The 22,898-nt window shown below is 35.7% G+C and overlaps 1 protein-coding gene across 11 annotated transcripts in view; it reads left to right on the forward strand.

The window, feature by feature from the left end:
* CSPP1 (centrosome and spindle pole associated protein 1) overlaps positions 1 to 22,898 on the forward strand; it is a 139,916-nt gene that overhangs the window by 53,335 nt on the left and 63,683 nt on the right. For 5 of the 11 annotated variants that reach the window (XR_009180416.2, XM_071207842.1, XM_058275610.2 and 2 more), the window contains 8 exons: positions 3,852 to 3,950; positions 4,568 to 4,650; positions 7,358 to 7,438; positions 12,396 to 12,489; positions 13,595 to 13,652; positions 15,500 to 15,708; positions 17,737 to 17,858; positions 18,217 to 18,295. Coding sequence is in view for 10 of the 11 variants with exons in the window: in XM_071207842.1 (XP_071063943.1) it covers positions 3,852 to 3,950; positions 4,568 to 4,650; positions 7,358 to 7,438; positions 12,396 to 12,489; positions 13,595 to 13,652; positions 15,500 to 15,708; positions 17,737 to 17,858; positions 18,217 to 18,295 (825 nt within the window). In the remaining variant the exon portion in view is untranslated. The remainder of the gene's footprint in view (positions 1 to 3,851; positions 3,951 to 4,567; positions 4,651 to 7,357; positions 7,439 to 12,395; positions 12,490 to 13,594; positions 13,653 to 15,499; positions 15,709 to 17,736; positions 17,859 to 18,216; positions 18,296 to 22,898) is intronic. The other 6 variants (XM_012520681.4, XM_058275616.2, XM_058275617.2 and 3 more) reach the window with 4 other exon arrangements.

Here is a 22,898-nt window from a genome sequence, read left to right on the forward strand (position 1 = left end):
GTAGAAGTTAATATATTACCTTGTGTTTTACTTTAACCAGTGATAATCAGTAGAAGAAATTTTTAGCATGAAAAAATTCCTGTTTTCTCTGTGAATATGCGGTTAGCCTTTCTATTCTGCTTAACTTTTGTTAGTTTATAATCTTAATAGTCATTAAATAAAATTCTGTTATAATATTCCACCTGAAATTAGAATCTGTGTTAGACATATAGATGGTAGGCTTTCTTAGCATAGTGTTTTTCTAAAAACAGTACATGTTTAATACACAAGACATAAATGAGGAGAAATGGCTTATGAAGATATAGGTTATTTAGTTTGGTGTTCCTTTTTTTCCATCTAGTTAATCAATTTCTACTTATTTTTGGAAGAGCCATTTTAATATTATTTTTCTCATTTTATTGATTATGGGGTCGGTAATAGGAAAATACTGTTATTGAATTAAGGTAAATATTTAAAAACTGGGAAAGAACTGAAAACAATGAGAAAAATGATGACTTATAGTTGACATTTCAGTGTTTTACTTTAACATGTATAGTGAAGTTACCTTTAATGCCAGAATTCATTCACAATAGAAAAATTCATGATAGGAAAACAAGGTGTAATTAACTGCCATAGTTTTGAATTAGATGCTTTCTTTTAAGTAAGGAGAATTTGACTCTTTCTTCCCTGTGAATTTGTGTGAACAGAGGACCAAGATATGGTAAATACTTTCTTTTTAGAATGTATTATTTTTGATGTTATAAACGTTTAAAATTTATTTCTGAAATACTTTGACTCTGTGGTTTATTAAGGAAAAATAAGTTATTCATCATTTAGGAGTTAATTCACATTTAGATTAGTTAGCTAAAAATACCTGTGGTTTTAAACAATTTGCTTTTCTTCTGTAAGAGAATCTTTTTTTTAAACCTATCTCGTGTTAATTTTTTTTTTTTTTTTTTACCTTTAACTTGGTCTCTACCCTGTACCAGTTTTCTCTGGGCATTGAGATTTTTACCTAATCAACTAGAGTTGTTGACTCACATCTTCAAGGAAATTGAGAGGGAGAAAAATACTTTTCCATTTAACATACTATTAACTTTTTTTTTTAAATAGTAGGATAGTGAATCCCTTTTTTACAGTTGTTTCTTTCTCTCAGTCATATCTGATTTGCTATGGACAAAGGAAGCAAATACTCTCTTTTATGAGGTCTTTCTTTTTTTGAACAGAACCCTGTGGGTTGTAGTGTGGTAAGTGAACCTTATACATTCACAGCCATAGAATATTGAGACAGATTAATTCTGGGTCACAGGGATAGTCTTAACCAGGACTGTATCTAAAGTCATAGCTAAACACAAAGGTCTTCCCAGGGACAAAGTAGATTTAAATTGAACCCCTTAACTTGGATTAGAGTCATGGTATCCTTAGACATTTAGTGAGTTCATTAATTCTGGATGTTGCCATCTGTCAGTTGCTGCTTAATGTTGAGAGGATTTAAGAGAAAAAGAGCAGTGGTAAAACCACTGTTGGTCCTTACCAGTTCTCTTTTTCACAAAGGACTTCATTTGCCTAAGTAAAGATTTCTAAAATAACTTGTTAGATAAAAACTAGAATTACAAATCCAGATATTATCTTCATACAACTCAATTTAAAATGCAGGAAGCCACAGCTCTTGGGCATTATATTAGTGCAAATTTTTTTATGTTGAAATGGTGTTTAATTCTGGAATCCTAGGTTATGTTTTTTAAAATTTATAGCTTTAAATTTCTCTGTATTTAGCACTTTCATTGGTACAGGCATCTCTTTACCACATTAATGAATTTGCCTTTGTGTATTGTTGATTCTAAACTCACAGGTTCAGTGGTTTTCTGGGAGAATTCAAAAGACTCAGCATATAGTTGTACTCTTGGCTGTGATTTATTACAGCAAAATGATACACGATAAGGTCAGCAAAGGAAAAAGGCACTTGGAGCCAAGTCCAGAGAAACTAGGCACAAGAGCTCCTCCCCAGTGGAATCAGATAGTTTGTGCTCAGTTCCTCCGGTATCCAATTGTGACAACATACTTGAAGTGTTTATAAGGGAAGCTTGTTAGAGACTCAGTGCCCAAGGTTTTTATTGGGGGCTGATCACATAGGCACCCTCTGCCTGGCATGTACCAAAATTCCAGACTCCCAGAAAGAAAGCATGTATTCAGCACAAACTACTTTGATTGCATATTTTAGGTACCATGTGTTATTCGTACCAGTTTTTGAAATTGTGGAATCCCTTCAAAATTTAAGTTCCCATTTGCCAACCAATGGCCAGCCTTGCAAGTAGGCTTTTTAAAGGATAGCTAGTCTCAAATCTTTTATTTAACTCTTTTCTGCACATGTGTATTTTTATAAATCTAGTATCACTAAGTCTGATTTCCTGGCATCATTAGTTGCAAATCTGAGTTTGAGTTTATATGTTCTTGTTCTTTAAATAGGAGAAATAGATAATGACAATAAATTGATGTACAGAGAGATTTGAGATTTGAGCATCTAGACATTAAATATAAAACCAGCTGCATTTTGATAAATTGAAACAAATTTCCTTTTTGAAAGTGTGTGGGGAGGGTTCTTTTGTTTTAGATATATATAAAAAGATGGAAGCCATTCATGTGCCATACCACATCATAAATTATTACAATTAAGATTACAGATGGTCTCTTTTCTCCATAGATCATATTGACAATAGCTTGTGTGAAGGAGACAAGCTAAGGGAGAATTTTACATGCTGGTTCTGTGGAAAATGAGATGTTCCTTTTCGTCTAAAATTTGACATTTTTCATAACTGAAGAATGAAATTCACCTAAAATATTGAATAATGCTTTAATAGCCATAATTCTTTCTAATAGTCCTGTTGAGAAAGACAAAAAAAAAATTTGTTAATTTAATAGCTACATATAATGTATGAAATGCCGAATTTCATGGACACAAAAGTGTTGGGTATAAAAGGTCATGTTGGTTTCTCTGACGTGAGAATTTAAGCTAAAGAAAATCAATGTTTGCCAAATGGAAAAAAAAACCCGTCTCTAGTTAATTGTTGAAAATTTTTTTCATTATTTTCTATAAACGGTTTTTGGGAAGAAAATTAAAACCATTCTAATCTTCCACTTTTTTCCTTCTCATGTATTAGCCTATATGTTTATAATATTTTTAATCTATTGATGATGTTTATTTTTCTTCAACTGATTTTATATATTAGCAAATGTGGTTTGCTATATTTGATTTATTTTAACGGTAAGAATGTAGTTATATTTTTAAGTTAAAAAGGTTTGTATATACAGTGAAATAATTCCTAGGATATTCGTTTTGATTTCAAACAGTGATCTCATTCTGAAATTTGACTAGTATCTTCAAGAAGATGGGGCCCAACCATGTCTGTCATACTTAACACCAGGCCTAAAATAGTACTTGGCACATAGTAGGTGGCTCAATAAATATTCTTTGATAAATGAATGATTTAAAAGTCTTAATACATGCCTAGTTTTGAAATTAATTTCTAGGCGTTTTATCAAAATAATTTTGACAAGCTCCTTATTTTTATTTTTTCCTTTTGAATAATAAACTATTTTTAGAGAAGTTTTAGATTCACGGAAAAATTGCACAAAAAGTACAGCAAGCTCTTTATTGTAAAGACTATTAAATCTAAACATTCAGTGTTCCTAATTAGCCAACAGATCATAGTTAGATCTCACTTGAATTAATTTTGGAATGTGTTTACAGTAAAACTTCATTATAACACTTTGTTCCCTTTAATGCTTCTTAACAACAAATGTAAAAACACCAAAGAGATATAAGAAGGTCCACTGTTTGTGGAGTATGCTCTATAAGCTAATATGTTTTTAAGGATATACAGGAACAAACGAGGGACTGTGCCTCCTATGGAGTGTGATGGTGATTTCCCAGAACAGTCAAACATAAGAATTTCATCTGCTGGAAATAACAGGTATAGTTTGTAATATAAATTTTGCTCTTCAGTCATTATACTGTGAAACACCACCTGCCTCAAAAATGGCTTACAGAAAAAGTGGAAAGGTATAGTATATTAATAGCTTTCCTTTTTAGTGATAAAGAAATTATAAAGGAAAAAAAGGACCACAGTTTTGTTAAATGAAAATTTACAATACTTCATGGCATTCTTAGCAGTAGTTCTCTGTTCTTGTTCTTTCTTTTTCTTATCTTCCAAGGAAGAAATCTTTTAGGGATGATCTGCTTTTCCAAGTATGTGTATACCATTTGGTTCGTTTTGAGGTTTTATTTATATGTACTTAAATTCATTTTCCTTGTTGGGGTAACTGTTCTTATGAAAAAGAATTTGATTTGAGAACCTACTGAACCAGTGAAGCCGGCTGAAGAAAACATTATGTTTTTATAGAACCTGAATACCTTGGTGTCCCAACTATATAAAGACATAACATGTCATGATTTTACCTTAACTTAAAAAATATGGAATTAATATAATATCCGTAGTATTTCAAAAGACCAGTAACTCATATCTACGTTTTACTGTAAAGTTTTGCTTCCTGAAATTATTTGGGTTCTAATTCTTTGTTTTTGTTGTAGTGCTCGAGACAGCTTGTCCAATGAACGATCCAAATCTGCTAATGCTCAAGCTCTCTGTAGTCCATTTGTGGGGATGCTCTTTGGTATGTACAAGACTTGGAATTGTTTAGACTTTTGCAGAGTTTTTAAAATAAATGGGTCTGTTGTGAGAGCTCACTATTGTAATTAATACTGTCATTTATCAAGTGCTTATTTCATGTTAAACATATTTAACATGTATAATGTATAATTTTAAAGCTAAATAACTTTGGTTTAGTGATGAATTTTCTGTAGGCAATAAGTGAAATAGTTTCAGTTATAAGTTTTTAATTTTATGTTTTATAATTAAAACACACTACACTTTAGTGTAGTGTGGCTATTTCTTAAATTGTTTTATACATGATGGTGGGTTTCTTCTTCTTGATTCCTTAGCTAGCACAAAACTGCCTTGCATTTTAATTTGGTTTCTCTGAGGTAAACCTTTTTCTCTTTTCTTCTTCCCATGTAGTTTTCAAGAAGGTATTTTGTTCAAATCATGCTAGTCCAGATTTTCTAATTATTTTATTATGAGAAATGAGGATCATTGCTGAATATAAGCTTGTTGATTTGTTATATTATACTTGCCACAATTTAATTTCAGAAACAGTGTGTGAAGTGAGCTTTATTTCCTTTTTATACCTTTTAATAGTAAGGAAGTCTGTTCTGTGTGTGAAAACTGTTAGAAAAAATGAACTGCACTTTTTTTTTGAGATTTATTTTTTATTTATTTCTCTCCCCTTCCCCCCTACCCTCTTGTCTGCTCTCTGTGTCTGTTCGCTGTGTGTTCTTATGTGTCTGCTTGTGTTCTTGTCAGTGGCACTGGGAATCTGTGTTATCTTGCCACACCAGCTTTCCATGTGTGCGGTGCCACTGCTGGGCAGGCTGCCCTTTCTTTGCACTGGGTGGCTCTCCTTATGGGGCACACTCCTTGCACGTGGGGCTCCCCTACGCGGGGGACACCCCTGCGTGGCACGGCACTCCTTACGCGCGTCAGCACTGCGCTTGGGCCAGCTCATCACACAGGTCAGGAGGGCCCTGGGTTTGAACCCTGGACCTCCCATGTGGTAGGAGATGCTTTATCTGTTGAGCCAAATACACTTCCCTGCTATTTGGTTTTAATAAAGTATATTAGGAAATTGAATAACAGTTTAGATTCATTCAACTTAAAAAGAGCAATTTAAATCTTGGCTTAGAGACGTGTTTGTCTGATGATGATCTCAGACCTTTGTTTCCTTGAAATGGCTATTGTGAGGAAAATGGCACAGCACCTTAGAGTTTCATTTGACCTGATTATCTTGGGTATAATGTCTTTAAATGAGAATTGACCAGTTTAATCTTTTTAGTAGATCAGAGTAATGGTTACATTTTTCTGATGTGTTTAAAAATTGATTAAACTTAGAGAAAAGACTTTCTGAGTTGAGAGTCCATTGTCAAATAATTTTATCACTGAAAAAATTACTCAGCCCTGACATTCTAAAGATGAATTGGATGCATTTATCCTTAATGCAATATAGGAGTTATGAAGGAATATTTGTTCAGATAACAGACTCTAATGTCTAGAACAAGCCATTAAAATTGTATAGTTTATTGACTTATCTCATGCTTCTTTTTCTCCCCCCCGGCCTATATTTGTACATACCTATGGGAAACTCATTCTTTCTAGAGGCAGCATATTCCATTTTTAGGTGGCTCTGATTATTATGATTTTCTCATTTCAATTTAACTGACATTTGTCTTCCTATAATTTTGCCCCTAAGGACCTCTTTTGGGGGCTCTTACTATATTAAAAAAAAAGAGAGAATTGACTGCTTAGAACAATATACAACATGAATAATAGAACCATGGGTTATTTAGAAGTTTATTTTCCAAATTCCAAATATTTGGAAATTTCCCTGTTGTCTTTTTGTAATGGACTGCATGTTTAATTCCCGTTAGTCTGAGAACATAATTTGTGTAATTAAAAATTTGTTGAATTAAAAAAAAAATTTTTTTATTAGAGAAATTGTGAACTTAGAAAACAATCATGTACATGTGTGGAACTCCCATACATCACCCTCCAGCAACACATCACACTGCTGTGGAACATTTGTTACAGATTATGAGATACTACCATCAGACTATTACTGCTAACCATGGTCGAGTTTTTTAAAATAATATTTTTGTGCCTAAGAATACTGTCTTGGGACATGTTCAGTCTGCATCAGGCAGTTGGTGATTGGTATTGTTTATAAATGTTGGTTAAGTCAGGTTGATAGTGTTGTTCATGTTTTGTTAATCCTTAATGATTTTTATCAGCAGAAGTCAATTCCTTTGAGGAAAGTGTTAAATTCTCTGACAACTTTATTCCTAGTGTGAGGCCAGCAGGGATATTCTGTGTTTCTGCATCTTCCTTAATCTTTCAGCAAGAACCTGCATGCTCTTGAAGGAGAAAGTCTCTCTCCCCACATTTTCTCCCCTACCTCAGCAGTTGATTGCTGTTTCTTGTGACTTGGTGCAAAGGCTGACCCTGGGTATTTGGATCTTAGGGGTGGCCTTTCTCAGTGCTCCTGCTCCTCCTCTGCATGGTAACCAAACTGTGAAATTTTTGTCTGAGAATTTTCCTACCCTTCCCCTAACAGTAATAGAACTTAGCTTTGTATGAGTGCCAAATGCTGGGACCAAGTGGGTTTTCTGTCCCTCTACCAGTGGATTATGATTTTTCTTTATATGAGAGAGGGGTCCAGGAAATGGGCAGTGTTTTGTGCCTGTGTACCACTGAAAGGTGTCTTTCAGGTCTCCTGCTTTGTCTACTTTGCCCCATCTCCAGTTTTCCTTGTAGGCATTTGGTGGAGGCTCATGGAGAAGAGCTGGCAAGTGAGTATGACCCCCCTTTTATCTGTGGTTTTCTGGGATTCTGAGCTGTTTTACCCGAGCCCACTCATGGCTTTTAATAATTCATTACAATTTTAGCTATTTTCTTCTTACATGGCTTTATGGTGGCTGCCTCTTTCTTCATACTTAGCTAAAGGTAAAACTGTTGAATAGTCCCATTCTCCTTGGATTGGTTTTTTCACCCTTTGAAATTCAGTTAACGTGGTTGCCTTTAACTCCAGCTCTCCTGTAGGCTTTTTAAAAAGCATAATTTTGTAGATGTTTGAGCTTTCTCTCATGTTGGATCAGAACAAGATTCTTTTATGTCTTTCTACTTTGTAAGCAGAAGCAGAACTCTCCATTTGATGATACTATCTTCCATTTTCCTTATTACATTCCTAATTTCATTGAAATATTTGGGCGTAGGTAAAATAGTTATTTGAACATCCTTGTTCCATCATCTCTGTCATTTATGTGCCTTTTTCTGTTTACTGACTTTTTCACTTGTTATGGGTCACTGTATTAGTTTTCTTTTGCCACATAATGAATTCCCACAAACTTAGTGGCTCAAAACAACTACATTTATTATATCACAGTTGTGCGGGTCAGTTCTAGGCATGGCTTAGTTGGGTCTTCTGATCACAAGGTTGCAGTCAAGTGTCAGTCAGGCTGTGTGTTTTTTTTTAAATCAATTTTTTATTGAAGTATATCATTCATACATGACCATGCATAAAAATAAGATTGTGAACTTACAGAGTAAACATACATAACATCACACAGAGGTCTCATACATCACCCCTCCACCAACACTTTGCATTGTTGTGAAGTATTTGTTACAACCTAGGCAAGAGCATTGTCAAAATATTACTACCACCTATAGTCCCTATCTTAAATTTGGTGTATTTTTCCCCAACCCACACTATTTTTAAAAATAAATTTTTATTACTGGGATTGTGAACTTACAAAACAACCATACACGTGTAGATTTCCCATACAACACCCCTTCACCAAGATTCCACATCATGGTGGAATATTTGTTACAAATTATGAGATAATGTCATCAGACTGTTACTACCAACCATGGTCCATAGGTTACATTTGGCATACTTTTTCCATACACCTCTGTTATCAACATAGTGCATCTCTGGCATTGATGCAAGAATATAATAGTATTGCTGTTAACCACAGTCTGTAGGTCACACCACTTGTAGTTTTCCCATGAATCTCCACATTTCCACCACTCTGCAATAGTGATGTATATTTGTTCTAGCTCACAGAAGGACACTCTTGCATTTGTATCCTCAACCACAGTCCTTATCCACCTCTGGGTTCAATGTGTTATTCAGTCCCTAGATTATTCTTTAGCTTTCTTTCTATTGACACTTACTTCCCCAGACTAGCCTTTTCAGCCAAAATCCCTTTTATAAACTAGTTGTGCTCATTTTAATGTGTTACCATCAACTCTATCCATTTCCACACTTTTATAGTCGAGTTAATTAAAACTACATACATTAAGCATCTGTAGTTCTTCTCAATTCTCCTCTTATCTCCTAATAACCTATACTGTAGGTTTTAATTCCATGTGTTTATTCTTCGTATTTAATATTAACGAGACCATCTAATATTTGTCCTTTTGTGTCTGTCTTACTTTGCTTAGTATAATGTCTTCAAGATTCATGCATGTTATCACATGTGTCCCAATTTCATTTCTTCTTACTGCAGCATAGTATTCCATTGTATGTATATACCACATTTTGTTCCTCCAATCATTGGTTGGTGGACACTTGGGTTGTTTCTATCTTTTGGCAGTTGTGAATAACGCCGCTGTGGTCACTGGTGTGTGTATGTCTATTTGTGTTATAGTTTTTAGTTCTTCTGGATATATTCCTAGTAAAAGAATTACCAGATCATATGACAGTTCTATATGTAGCTTCCTAAGGAACTGCCAAACTCTCTTCCACAGGGGCTGCACCATTTTTACATTCCCACCAACAGTGAAGGAGTGTTCCTATTTCTCCACATCCTCTCCAGCACTTATTGTTGTCTGTTTTTTCTAATAATGGTCATTCTATATGTTGTTAGATGATATCTCATTGTTGTTTTAATTTGCATTTCTCTAATAGTGATATGGAACATTTTTTCATGTGTGCTTTTTGGCTATGTGTACTTCCTCTTTGGAGAATGTCTATTTAAATCTTTTGCCAATTTTTTAATTGGATTGCTTGCTCTTTTATTGTTGAGTTGTATGATCTTTTAATATAGAATGAAAATCAAAACCTTATTCGATATGTGGTTTCCAAATATTTTCTCCCATAGAATGGGCTGCTTTTTCACTTTCTTGACAAAGTCCTTTGAATCACAAAAGTGTTTTAAGTTTGAGGGGTTCCCATTTATCCATATCTTCTTTTATTTTCTCTTTTTTTAAAAAGATTTATTTATTTTTTATTTCTCTCCCTCCTCCCCCCAGTTGTCTGCTCTCTCTGTCCATTCGCTGTGTGTTCTTCTATGATTGCTTCTATCCTTATCAGAGGCACATGGAATCTGTGTTTCTTTTTGTTGCGTCATCTTGTTGTGTCAGTTCTCCGTGTGTGTGGCACCATTCTTGGGCAGGCTGCACTTTCTTTCATGCTGGGCTGCTCTCCTTACCGGGCGGACTCCTTGTGTGTGGGGCTCCCATACACAGGGGACACCCCTGCGTGGCACGGCACTCCTTGCACGTATCAGCACTGTGCATGGGCCAGCTCCACATGGGTCAAGGAGGCCCGGGGTTTGAACCGCGGACCTCCCATGTGGTAGGCGGATGCCTTATCCATTGGGCCAAGTCCACTTCCTCCGCTAGTATTCTTGCCAGCAATACCGGGAATCTGTGTCTCTTTTTGTTGCGTCATCTTGCTGCGTCAGCTCTCCGTGTGTGCAGTGCCACTCCTGGGCAGGCTGCACTTTTTTCACACTAGGTGGCTCTCCTTACGGGACGTACTTCTTGCACATGGGGCTCCCCTATGCGGGGGACACCCCTGCATGGCACAGCACTCCTTGCATGCGTTAGCACTGCCCATGGGCCAGGTCATCACACAGGTCAGGAGGCCCTGGGTTTGAACCCCAGACCTCCCATGCGGTAGGCTGACGCTCTGTCCATTGAGCCAAATCCGCTTCCCTAGTTAGTTCTTCGTATATATATTTCTTCAGCTCATTGAACATATTTAAGACTGTTGTTTTAAAAGTCTTTGACTAATAGTTCCAATGTATGAGGTTCATCAGGGATGGTTTCTCACAAATTCTCTTTTTCCTGTGTATGGGCCATAGTTACCTGTTTTCTTTGTATGTGTTGTAGTTTTTCTGTTGTTGCTGAACAGAGGACATTCTAAGTAGTATTTTATTACCACTCTGGCAATCTAGTTTTCCCATCACTGGTATTGCTAGGTGTTTCAGTCTGCCAAAGGGGTGCTGATGCAAAGTACCAGAAATCTGTTGGTGTATATTTGGGATAAAAATTTAGTTACAAGGCCTTAAAGAGTCCAACTCAGCGTTACTTTCTTACTAAAGTCAGTTGCCATGTGTTGAAGCAAAATGTTTGCTCATCTCCGTCTGGTCTCTCCTTCCTGGGCTTCCTCTTGCTCTTGAAGCTCTGTGGGCCCAGTTTCTTCCTGATCTCTGCTGGAGGCTGGCATAGAGTTTGTCTCTCAGGGCTTCCTAATCAGTCTCAATTCACTTTTCCCAAGGTCATCTGCACATTATCTGGCAAATGGCTCATCTCTCTTTCCAGGACCCCAGGGTCAAAAATGACAGAGCTCTCTCTCTTCCCTTGTGTCATCTTGAGTGAGTGTCTATTTATATTGACCCACCAAGGGGGCGGGACTCAACCTGAGTCACCTTACTGATGTGGGTGAATCAAAAACCCTAAATTGATTTTGTCAAGTAAACATAATCAGAGGTCCCTCACTGAATCCAATACAGTCAGATGGTATCACACCCAGAGTAATACATCAGTTTACCACACAATCTTTTTCTTTTTGGGATTCATAAAAATAATCTGAAACCGCACACTACGTTTTGTTTTTGATGGCTGGAGCTATTAATTTGTGATTCTTCCAAACCGTTGTTGCTCCCAGTAGGTGAGTGGAAAGAGCAAAGGGAAGAAAAAATAGACACTGCCTCGTTAAAGATACTTTTCCTTTTGCCTCTGGGTGGTATGATGGTGGTAGAACTTCATGCCCCCTCAGAACTGGCCCCCCAGTTATCTGAAAAAGCTGATCAAAAGCTGTGATCATCAGTCAGACCACATACCCCTGGAGTTTGGAGGACTAGGTCCTTATAGCCCACCCTGACAACGTGGGCTGCACCCAGAGCCTTGGCCGCAGTCCGCCATTGCTGCCTGCTGTGAAGGTTGGGGAATGGAGGGATTGTATCTGCTGCAGGGAGGTGAAAATCACCAATATTTAACACAGTTTACCAGCCTTTTCCTCCCACTCTTCCCTCGATGCTTAACTAAACATGAGAGTTCCAAAATAATTGATTCATATAGTTCCGGCCAGTTTAATAGTTAATTTGGTAGAGAGACTGATTCTTTGACCTTCCTATCCTGCCATCTTCCCACAATCCCCTCTGGGCAGTTTTTTTTGAGAAGTATTTTGGACAAACTTACTAAACTTAAGGGCCTTTTGAGATGTATTGGTGGAGATATTACTTAGATTATTGGGAAAATGGTGATGGATTTTAGAATATTTTGGTACTTAGGGTTTTTCACTAAATGTAGAAGTTTGGACATGACACATACTAGGTACTTTTACATTTTGACATTAATTGAAGAGGTACTAATACTTATGATTTTTATTCTGTATTTCCTGCATCCTCTATTCCTCTTTGAAATAATTAAAAATGGAGGTTTTTTTAAAAAACTTGAATTTCTAGGTACATATGTTGCTCAAGAATTAAGACTGCATTTTTTCTTACCACTATCTAGGAGGTGAAGATCGGGAACTTATTCAGAGAAGGAAAGAGAAATATAGACTAGAACTGTTGGAACAAATGGCTGAGCAACAGAAGAACAAGAGACGGTAATGAAAGGTTTGCATTTTTAAAAAAACTTTGAATTTAAATAACTCCTTTGAGAATGCATTTGTGTAAAATGATGTGGTGGTAGCTATTACATGGTAAAATAAGGGGGTGTTTTTCCTAATAGGATTTTGGCTTCATTAACTACTTTTATTTCACTCTTCACATTGTCAGCCAGGATAATAAAACAAGTAGAATGAGAGTGTTCATTTTCTTTGTCATAGGTAACAGATGAGAATATGTGTGTATTCTGTTAACAGGCCTTTTGCATTCCTTCATTAGCATCCTCATTTTTTGATTTAGAGTAGAATGCTGTCTATATGCACTGCTTTATTCCATAAATTATAATAAATATAAAGGTATTTTTATCTTTTTACAGTCTGAAATGGTAAGCATTTACACACGTATGCAGTATAAAAATAATCATATTGTAAATTCACAGGTATTGTATACAAGTCTCTAACTGTAACCTTCTTTGTAGAAATATCTGTGAAATATTATAGTTTTAAATTAAGAATAGAAGTCTTGGTTCTAGAGAATTTGAGACTCTTATCTTTCAGTTTTGGCTTTTTTCCTATATCTTACAGCAAGCCATTAACTGCTACTGATATTAATAATCTTTAATATCATTTCTTAAAAACTCCTATTAGAAAGTATGGTATTTATATTTATCTTTTTACCCTTCTTTTGCCATCTGAAAATATGCATGTTCCCCAAAAGAGGTTGCTTATTTCACAAAGTGAAGATTTTTATTTTTGTGGTTGGTTATGTGTGAATTACTTAGTTTCTGAAGTACCCCAGACACTGTTTTGGAGATATGTATTCTGAGTGAGTTACATGTGAATTACTTTGCACCCAGGTACAAAATTTAGGTTTCAGAATTAAGTTTCTGTTGTCAATTAATGTAATTATTTGTATTTAGAGAGGTTATTGTGTAGTTTTTGTGTGTAAGTTTGTATCAGTAATAATGGTTAGTTTGGTAATCTTTATTATAACTTTTAAAATATATATATATATATATATTTTATAGTTATTATATATATATATAAAAAATATATATATATATTTTATAGTTATATATATATATATAACTTTCATTTTGTGTAGAGAAAAAGACTTGGAACTCAGAGTTGCAGCTTCAGGAGTACAAGATCCTGAGAAATCGGTAAGGGTTCATGATGACTTTCATTCAAATCTCTAATGTTGTGGTGAGGTGGAGATCGAGGATATTAGAGAAAATGTAAGAGTAGGCCAATTTGATTAGTAGTAAAATAAATGCAGTTGTCTTAAAAAGTAAATGCTAACCTTCATTCTTTGTTTCTGTGAGATATTTTTTTGTTTTTCATTTGTGTATCTTCTTTGTTACTATATTTTTTATTGAAATATATCATCCATGCATGAACATACATAAACAATAAGTGTATAGTAAAAGTTGTGAACTTAACAAAATAAACATGCATAACATCATACAGGCATTCCATTCATCACCCCTCCACCAACATCTTGCATTTTTGTGAAACATTTGTTATAAACTATGCATGAGCATCATCAAAATATTACTGCTAAGTATAGTCCATATCTTAAATTTGGTGTATTTTCCCATCCCACCCTATAATTTTTTAAAAATATATTTTTATTACAGAGGTTGTGAACTTAGAAAACAATCTGGCACATGTGTAGAATGTGCATCTTTTTAAAGAAAATGTTATTGTTCATCATTTTTACTTTGTTTCAAATTTGCCTGTTCTACTTTGTTCAAATGTACTATTCCATGAGAATGTTATCTGTTTAATTTACAACAGAATTTAATTTTTTTCTTGAGTACATATTCATTACTTTTCCTATGTTAGAGTGATTTCCTAAGAAACTGAAAGTTTTAAGCATTTTAGTAATTTTTATTTAAAGTAAAACGAGAGATAACCTTATCTTTACTTTAATTTTGCAATTCTCATCACTAAGTGGAATGAATTACTCACATCACTGCAGTTAAGTAAGGAGGAGGTAATAATTTATTGGTCTTATGAAAATTCAGTTTTTTGTAGTTTGATGTGTGGCATTTATTTGCTAAGGCAAATTTTTGCTTGATCTTTGAATAAGAAGTGGCATTAATTTCATTGAAAAGTTCATTTTCAAAAATAATACAGTAACTTAAAATTAGTCAAATATATTTAACTCTTGGTTTATCTTTATATATCGTAAATACTTTCAAATAGATTTCACAATCAAAAACTTCCTTTTAAAATATAGAACTTTTTAATGTAATATGATGGCATATTAAGTCTGGGATTATAGTTATTTTAGTGTTTGACAGACCTTCTTATTACATATCTTTGAATGAAACGCTGAGTCAGGTTGATTTATGATAAATATTAGAAACATAATAATTAGGTTTACTTTAAAAGAACATTTACTTTTGATGTGCAGATCTTAGAAAAGGACATGTAGAGGATATTCTAGAGTAGGGGTCAGCAAACTTTGGCTTATGGACAAACCTACTCATCACCTGTTAATGTATATAGGTTTATTGCAGCGCAGCCTCACTCATTTATTTACCTGCTGTGTGTGGCTGTTTACACACTACTGCAGAGTTGAGTAGTTGTGAGGAAATCATGCAAAGCCTAATATATTTAATATCTGGCCTTTTATAGAAAAAGTTTGCTGACCTCTGTTCTAAAGAACACTTTGATACCAGAAATGGCAAATAGGTGAAGTAGTAGAATAGTATTTGTAGTACAACAGAAAGAGTGCTTTATTTAGAATTAATATCTAGCTGTAGTTCTTACTTTATTAGTTATTGATGGTGAGACCATAGGTGAGACCATGGGGAACTTTCAGTTACCTCATTTATTATAAAGTAAGGATGTGATCTCCAAAGTCTTTTCTATCTGTAAAATTCTATTCTGTACCTAACCAAAGTGCCTATTTGTATTCTGGGATAGAGGGGCTTTGAGTTTCCTTTAGCTTTATATTTATGTTTTTATATAACAAGCAATTTTTTTCCCTTTATTTTAGCCTGATAGACTAAAGCAGTTTAGTGTGGCACCAAGACACTCTGAAGAGATGATGCCACCTGAAAGACCCAGAGTAGCTTTCCAGACACCTCTCCCTCCTTTTTCTGCCCCATCTGTCCCACCCATCCCTTCAGTTCACTCCGTCCCATCTCAAAATGAAGATTTGCACAGCGGACTCAACAGCACCCTCAGTGAAATGGTGCCTCCCAGGTGCTTGTTAATGTTTTATGTTTGAGACATAGGTATGGTATTGTTCTATTTTGTGCTTAAAGGAAGACACTGAAGCAGGTAATATTCAGAGATTTTGTACAGCTAACAGCTTTTGTCAAATTATTTCTCTTCTTAATTTGTTTTTATTATTGGTCTTTTCTTCGCTATTATAAAACCAAAGAAATCTTTATAACGTTCTTTTATTGTTTAAAGATGCTTAAGTATTTTTAGAATGAATAAGTACATTTTTGTATTTAATGTTAGCTTGTATTTTGGAATATCTTATTTTAATATCTTAAAGATATAAAAAATAGACATTTTCTTCAATTTTGTAATTTCCATTTGGCAAACTTTGAATTCTTCCTTCAGTTTATGCAAGAAAAGTTTCTAATGTGGCCCTTTTATGTGATTTTATTTTAGCTTCTGTTTCCTTTAGCTTTCTCTGTGATTACTTAAAGGCTTTGCAAGTCAAATGCCTAAAATAAAAAGCATTTGAGATTTTAAAGCTTGTGACTTAGGTATTGTGTTGTAAAGATTTGATTTCTGTAAGTGTAAGGCATTATACTAATGGTACTATCTATGCTATCATTAGACCATACCGTAAAGAAAATCCTGTTAACATTGACATTTTCTGAGCTGTACTTTCTTCAGTAGTACTTGGTCTTATCTTTTATTTAGTATTAACAAATTATAGGGCTGTATTTACTGTACTATCAGGTCTTTTTTTCATCTCATTGCTTCCTGAGTCAAAAGACAAGGAGGGACTGGAATTACAGAGCATGATTTGGTGGGCTCAGCATTAGAGTAGGGATTGAAGCAGTTGGCGTCATTGCTTGGAATTTGGGCAAGCTGTACCTTTGTTGAACTTCAAATTTTCTGTTTCTAAAAGTTGAATAGTAATAATTTTTTTCTTGCCTGTAATTACAGGGTTGTTGTGATAAGTAAATCATATATAAAATCTCTAAAAATTTAAGGTTAATGATGATGATAGTTTTATATAAGTTATTTAACTGATTTGTTGATGTGTCTTTTGGGGTGAGGATACAATAAGGGGAGAAACACTGAGCAACTGGGAAATGTAAAAAATATTCAGTAATGAAGAAAACTTTAATGCCCTCTTAACCCTTCAGAATTATTCTAAAGTATTCATCAAGGCAGAATCTGTTGAGATACACTCAGAATTGAAAATGTTTTAGAATACCCCCTGTCTCTTTCTGTTCAGTTGAAAGGAATTTGCCTTTTGCCATTTTTATTATTGGAAAATACTGCACTGTTAGAAATACAGAGATACTTCCTAATCAGTAATGGAAGTGCTCAAGTATTAGATTGCAGAAATTTTAAATTTATGAAATATAAAGATTATGTTAAGAGTTTACTATCTGTATTTAAGTGATTTTTATTTCACATTATGAATTACTTTCTGTGAAAGACCAAAGTATTTAACAGTTAAAAAAATATTCCGTTTTCCCCAAGTCAAACTGAAATGTAGTCATGTTCTTTTGTAGCTCTGTGCCTTCTTTTCCTGGACTGTCTTTGCTCGCTCTTTGTTACTAGCTCCCTCTAGCAATTTAATTTAAGCATTGTCTTTGCCAGAAAGACTTCCGTTTTCCTCCCCCCCTCTGTGTGATTTAAATGTCTATTCTGTGCCTGTTCCGTGTTCCTATAGTACCTTGTGTCTATTTCCATGATGCCATTTTTATACATTGTTGTATTATCTATTTATTTCTGTATTATTCCTGAGGACAGGGAGCATGTGATCTTTCATACTGGCACAGAGTGACTTTTGGATAATTGATTGGATATTAGTGTGTGGTTTTGACTTATATAAATGTTGCACCTGAAATTCTGAAATTTCATGTTATATTATTTGCTTTTTAAGTCATATTTTTTTATGGAAGATTGGAGCAAAATTGTGGCTTTTTCTAAAGCAGCAATTACGTTTTCAGTGACATTTTTGCAAAAGAATAATATTTTGATTTTCATGTTGCAATGAAATCTAAGAATTTTCCTATTTTCTTTTGGATAAAGGATTGCACCTCTGCCTCCACCTCCCCTACTACCACCTTTGACTGCTAACTATCGAACTCCTTATGATGATGTGTACTATTTTTATGGGGCCAGGAATCCTTTGGATCCCAGTCTTGCTTATTGTGAGTAATCTCTGGATAATTATTTTTTTCCAGTAGTTCAATTTGGAAAATTGGTTTTGAGCAAGCAAAAATATATACATGAGAAAAACACAGCTTTCCCCAGTTCAAATACTATATATTTATTGACTTAAATGCCCTATTATAAAACCCAGTTGTATTTTATCATTATTTCCTTTTCATCTAGCTTTAAGAAATAACTCTTTTGTGTTTTTTCATGATGTTCTTTATTAATTTCTAAGGAATCTTGGTGCTTTTTCCTTAGGTAACATTTTCATTATTTGTGTCTTTTCCTTTAATGATAAATCAAATATTATTACATGGATACTCTGAAATAAATGTGCTTTTTTTTCCTCTTAAGATGGTCCAGGAATGATGGGAGTACAGCCTGCAGCTTTCATTGGTGCTCCTCGCACCCACCAGCTAACACAGCCTGTTGTGTAAGTCATTAGTTAAAATAATAATTTCTTTAAAGATTAATTTGTCTTTTATAGAGCCTGTATTATTTACCACATTCTTTTTTCTTCAGAACAGATGTAAATTCCGTTAGTAGATAACCAGTATGTTCAAAGCTAGGGCAGTGTTTCATAGTAAGCACTTTTTAAAAATTAAGAATAATATCTCATTTTAAAAGTCAGGCCTGAATATTATTGACGTATCAGAATACAAAAAAGCATTAAAAAAATGACCTAAAATCTCATTCATCTAAAGATATCTCTATTTAGGTATGTATTGAAGAAGTCTTTCTATGTATATGAGCATATATGCATATACATACATGTTCACTAAAACATATACACAACATACACCAAAGTGATATTGAATATATTCTTCTGTAATCTGCTTTAAAAATTAACAGTATATCATAAACAGTTTTCCATGTCAATAAATAGACTTTTGTAACATCTTTTTTAAAATTGTACTTTTTATTTAGAGATTCTTACAGACTTCCTTACATTTTTAAGAAATAATACAGAAAGTGATCTAGTGTTCCCTTTGCCCATTTTCCCCCATTAGTAACATCTTTTCTTTTTTTAACATTTATTTATTTATTTCTCTCCCCTTCCCCCGCCCTGGTTGTCTATTTGCTGCATCTTCTTTGTCCACTTCTGTTGTTGTCAGCGGCACGGGAATCTATGTTTCTTTTTGTTGCATCATCTTGCTGTGTCAGCGCTCCGTGTGTGCGGCTCCATTCCTGGGCAGGCTGAACTTTCTTTGGCGCTGGGCAGCTCTCCTTACGGGGAGCACTCCTTGTGCATGGGGTGTCCCCCAGGGGGACATCCCTGCGTGGCAGGGCACTCCTTGCGCACATCAGCACTGCACATGGGCCAGCTCCACACAGGTCAAGGAGGCCCAGGGTTTGAACCATGGACCTCCCATGTGGTAGACGGACGCCCTAACCACTGGGCCAAGTCCGCCGCCTCCATCGGTAACATATTGCAAACTATAGTACAGTATCTCAGCTGGGATGATGACATTGACAGTGTCAAGTTACAAAACATTCCCGTCACCACAAGGTGACCTGTTATAGCTATGCCTTCTTCCTTCTCACCCTCCTTTTCCCTCCTTAACTCCCGACAATCACTAAATCTCTTCTCCATTTTTGTAATGTTGTCATTTTAAGAATGTTATATATGTTATTGATATTGATAACATATAACCGTTTGGGATTTTTCCCCCCTCAGCATAATTTTCTGGAGATTCATCCAGGTTGTTGCATCAATTGTTTGTTCTTTCTTATTGCTGAGTAGCATTACATGGTATGGATATACCACAGTCTCTTTATTTTTTTTTAATTTTATTTATTTTTTGTCATTAACAGAATGAAATGGTTTATTCAGGGAAATATTTTAAAGGAAGGTTCTTATAAGTGCTACTAATTGTAGTAGTGCTCTTGAAGTCCTAGGGTAGAGTGTTTTTTTTTTTTTCAAATTCTACTCAATTTATTCATTTTTTAAAAAGATATTACATTAAAAAAATATATGAGGTCCCCATTCGCCCCCACCACCCCTACCCCACCACTCCCCCCCCCCCCCCCAATAACACTCTCCCCCATCATCATGTCACATCCATTGCGTCTGGTGAGTACATCTCCGGGCATTGCTGCACCCCATGTCCCGTGTTCCACACCATAGCCCACACTGTCCCACGTTCCATCCAGTGGGCCATGGGAGGACATACAACATCTGGCAGTTGTCCCTGGGGCACCATCCAGGACAACTCCAAGTCCCAAGACTGCCTCCACATCTCTTCTCTTCTTCCCCTTCCCCACACCCAGCAGCCACCATGGCCACTTTTTCCACATCAATGCCACATTTTCTCGATTATTAACCACAGTAGTTCATGAATAGAATATCATTAAGTCCACTCTGATCCTTATGTATTCCTCCTTCCTGTGGACCTTGGCTTGGTTGTGTCCATTCCACATCTATGTCAAGAGGGGGTTTAGATTCCACATGGATATTGGATGCAGTCCTCCTGCTTTCAGTTGTAGGCACTCTAGGCTCCATGGTGTGGTGGTTGACATTCTTCAACTCCATGTTAGCTGAGTGGGGTAAGTCCAATAAATCAGAGTGTAGGAGCTGTAGTTTGTTGAGGTCAGGGCCTGGCTATCATATTGTCAGTCCAGAGATTCAAATCCCCTAGATATTTCTTAAGCCCCGGCACAAACTACAATTCCAGTAAAGTAGCATGAAAGGCTTGTGAAAAGAGATCCCATCTGAGTCCAGCTCTATCACGCAGAAACACCAGCTCCAAAGAAGGGCCAACTGACATGGCAGTGAACCCCATCTACCATGACCATAGAACCTGTGGGTCTCTTTAGCCCTCAAAAGGACCATTACCTGGGGTTGTATGTACTTTATCTGTGTCACCACAGTCTCTTTAATCATTCACCTGTTGAAGGACATCTGTTTTTTTTCCAGTAGTTGGTGATTATGAATAGAGCTGCTATAAACATTCTTGTACAGGTTTTTATGTGACTGTAAGTTTGAATTTCTTTGGAATAAATGCCCAGGACAACCCAAATAACTGTTGGGTTGTGTGATAGTTTCATGTTTAGTTTTTTTAAGAAACTATCAAGTGTTTTCAAAAGAGACTTTACCCTTTTAAATTCCCATTAGCAATGTATGAAAAGCCCAGTTTCTTCACATCCTCTCCAGATATGGTGGTGTCACTTTATTTTAGCCATTCTGATAGGTGTGTAGTGATACCTTATTGGCATTTTAATTTGTATTACCATAATGGCCAGTGATGTTGAACATCTTTTCAATGCTTATTTGCCATCTGTACATCTACTTCAGTGAAATCTTTTCATGTTGGCTTGTTTGTTTTCTTAGTGTTTTGAGAGTTCTTTATATATTCCAGATATAAGTTCTTTGTTAGTTATGTTGTCTGCACATATTTTCATCCAGAAAGTAGACTTTCTTTTCACCTACTTAACCTGAGAAATTATAAACGATGAGAAATCTACATCATATATTTTCCTTAATGGTGGTATCTTTAAACCATTCTCTTTGAGATTTGTAGTTCGACTAGTGTTGTTACTATCACCACTTCCTTTTAGGGACTAATAATTATAGCAAGGCCAAAAATAAGACATAAAGGAAGGAAGGAATAAATATAGATACAATGATTAGAAAGGAAGTGAGAAAAGATATTTGCAAACAAATGTAGAAATAAAAATTTAGAATTAATAAAAGTGTTAGCAGAGTTGCTGAATACAAAATCAGTATATAACAAGCAGTTACGGTGACTTCCGAGAAGATGGCAGATTAGAGAGAACCAGGACTCACTTCTCTCCCAGAAAAATAGCTAAAGGACAGGCAGAAATCACCTGGAAGAAAATGTTCTAGGGTTTAGGACACCAAGGGAAGGCTGGATACCACCTAGAAGAAGGGGGGCACAAGAAAAGAATCTCCATGGGAAGACTGAATAGAAGCTTCAGTAGCAGCTGCCAGCACCCCTCCCCCTCCTTTCCTAGCAGATAGCTTTGAGTTCTCTGGACTCTGGCTGGCAGCTACGGACAGAGGGTGCCACTGGGATCCACCTTCCCAGGAATTGGGAGAGAGAGGAAAACAGCCTAAGGCTGATTCTGCTTTTGGCCAACAAATTTGATCTGATGTGTACCACGAGCACATCCAGGCTGAGTGGGCCTGCACCATTGTTTGCCCTGGGAACCTGCGTAGGACTAAAGAGAACCAATTCTCAAAACACCCTTCCTACTGACTGAACTTGTTCTTGAGGACACAGAGGGGAATGAAGTTATTTCCTGCCGGGGAAAATGGAGGAGTTTGCAAGAGAACATTGGCGAACAGCCTTGGAGAAAGTTTAATTTGCAAGGCTCTGAATAACTGTGAGGAAGGATCATCTGTCACCTTGTTGCAGTATGTGTTGCAGTGAACACACTCTGACCAGGCTTTGAACTGAGAGGGCTGCTGATGGTGGGCCAAGGAAGTGCACGTGAGGAAATTAGAAGTAAATAAGAGAGGCTTTTTCTGGCTTTATAACTTTTCTTCCCAAGGCCCAAGGAAATGGTCTGCAACTCATTACTGGGTCCAAGGCCCGTATTGAGCAACTAACAGGGACAATCCTAAAGACCTAGAATAGGCTGAACCCAGAATCAAAGAATGGCAGCAACACATAGCCTCCTGCCACTAAACCCCACAGAAGAGAAAGAAATTGCATATCACTATAAACTTACTACCCTAATCAGATGCCTAGACATCAGCAAAAAATTACAAGTCATACTAAGAAAATTGAAGAAATGGCCCAAGGAAAGAAATGTATCAAAGCCCCAGATGAGACATAGGATTTGAGACAACTAATCAACAAGATTCATACAGATTTCCAAAATCAAATTAATGAGTTGAGAGACAGTATGACTGAAGAGAAAGAGGACATAAAGACAACACTGGGCAAGCACAAAGAAGAGTTTGAAAACGTTAATAGAAAAATAACAGAGTTTATGGGAATGGAAGACATAATAGGTAAGATACAAAACACATTAGATATAGAATAGTAGGAGATAGAATGACAACTGAG

Source organism: Dasypus novemcinctus, chromosome 14 (assembly GCF_030445035.2).
Source record: "Dasypus novemcinctus isolate mDasNov1 chromosome 14, mDasNov1.1.hap2, whole genome shotgun sequence".
In the NCBI taxonomy this organism is placed as follows: domain Eukaryota; kingdom Metazoa; phylum Chordata; class Mammalia; order Cingulata; family Dasypodidae; genus Dasypus; species Dasypus novemcinctus.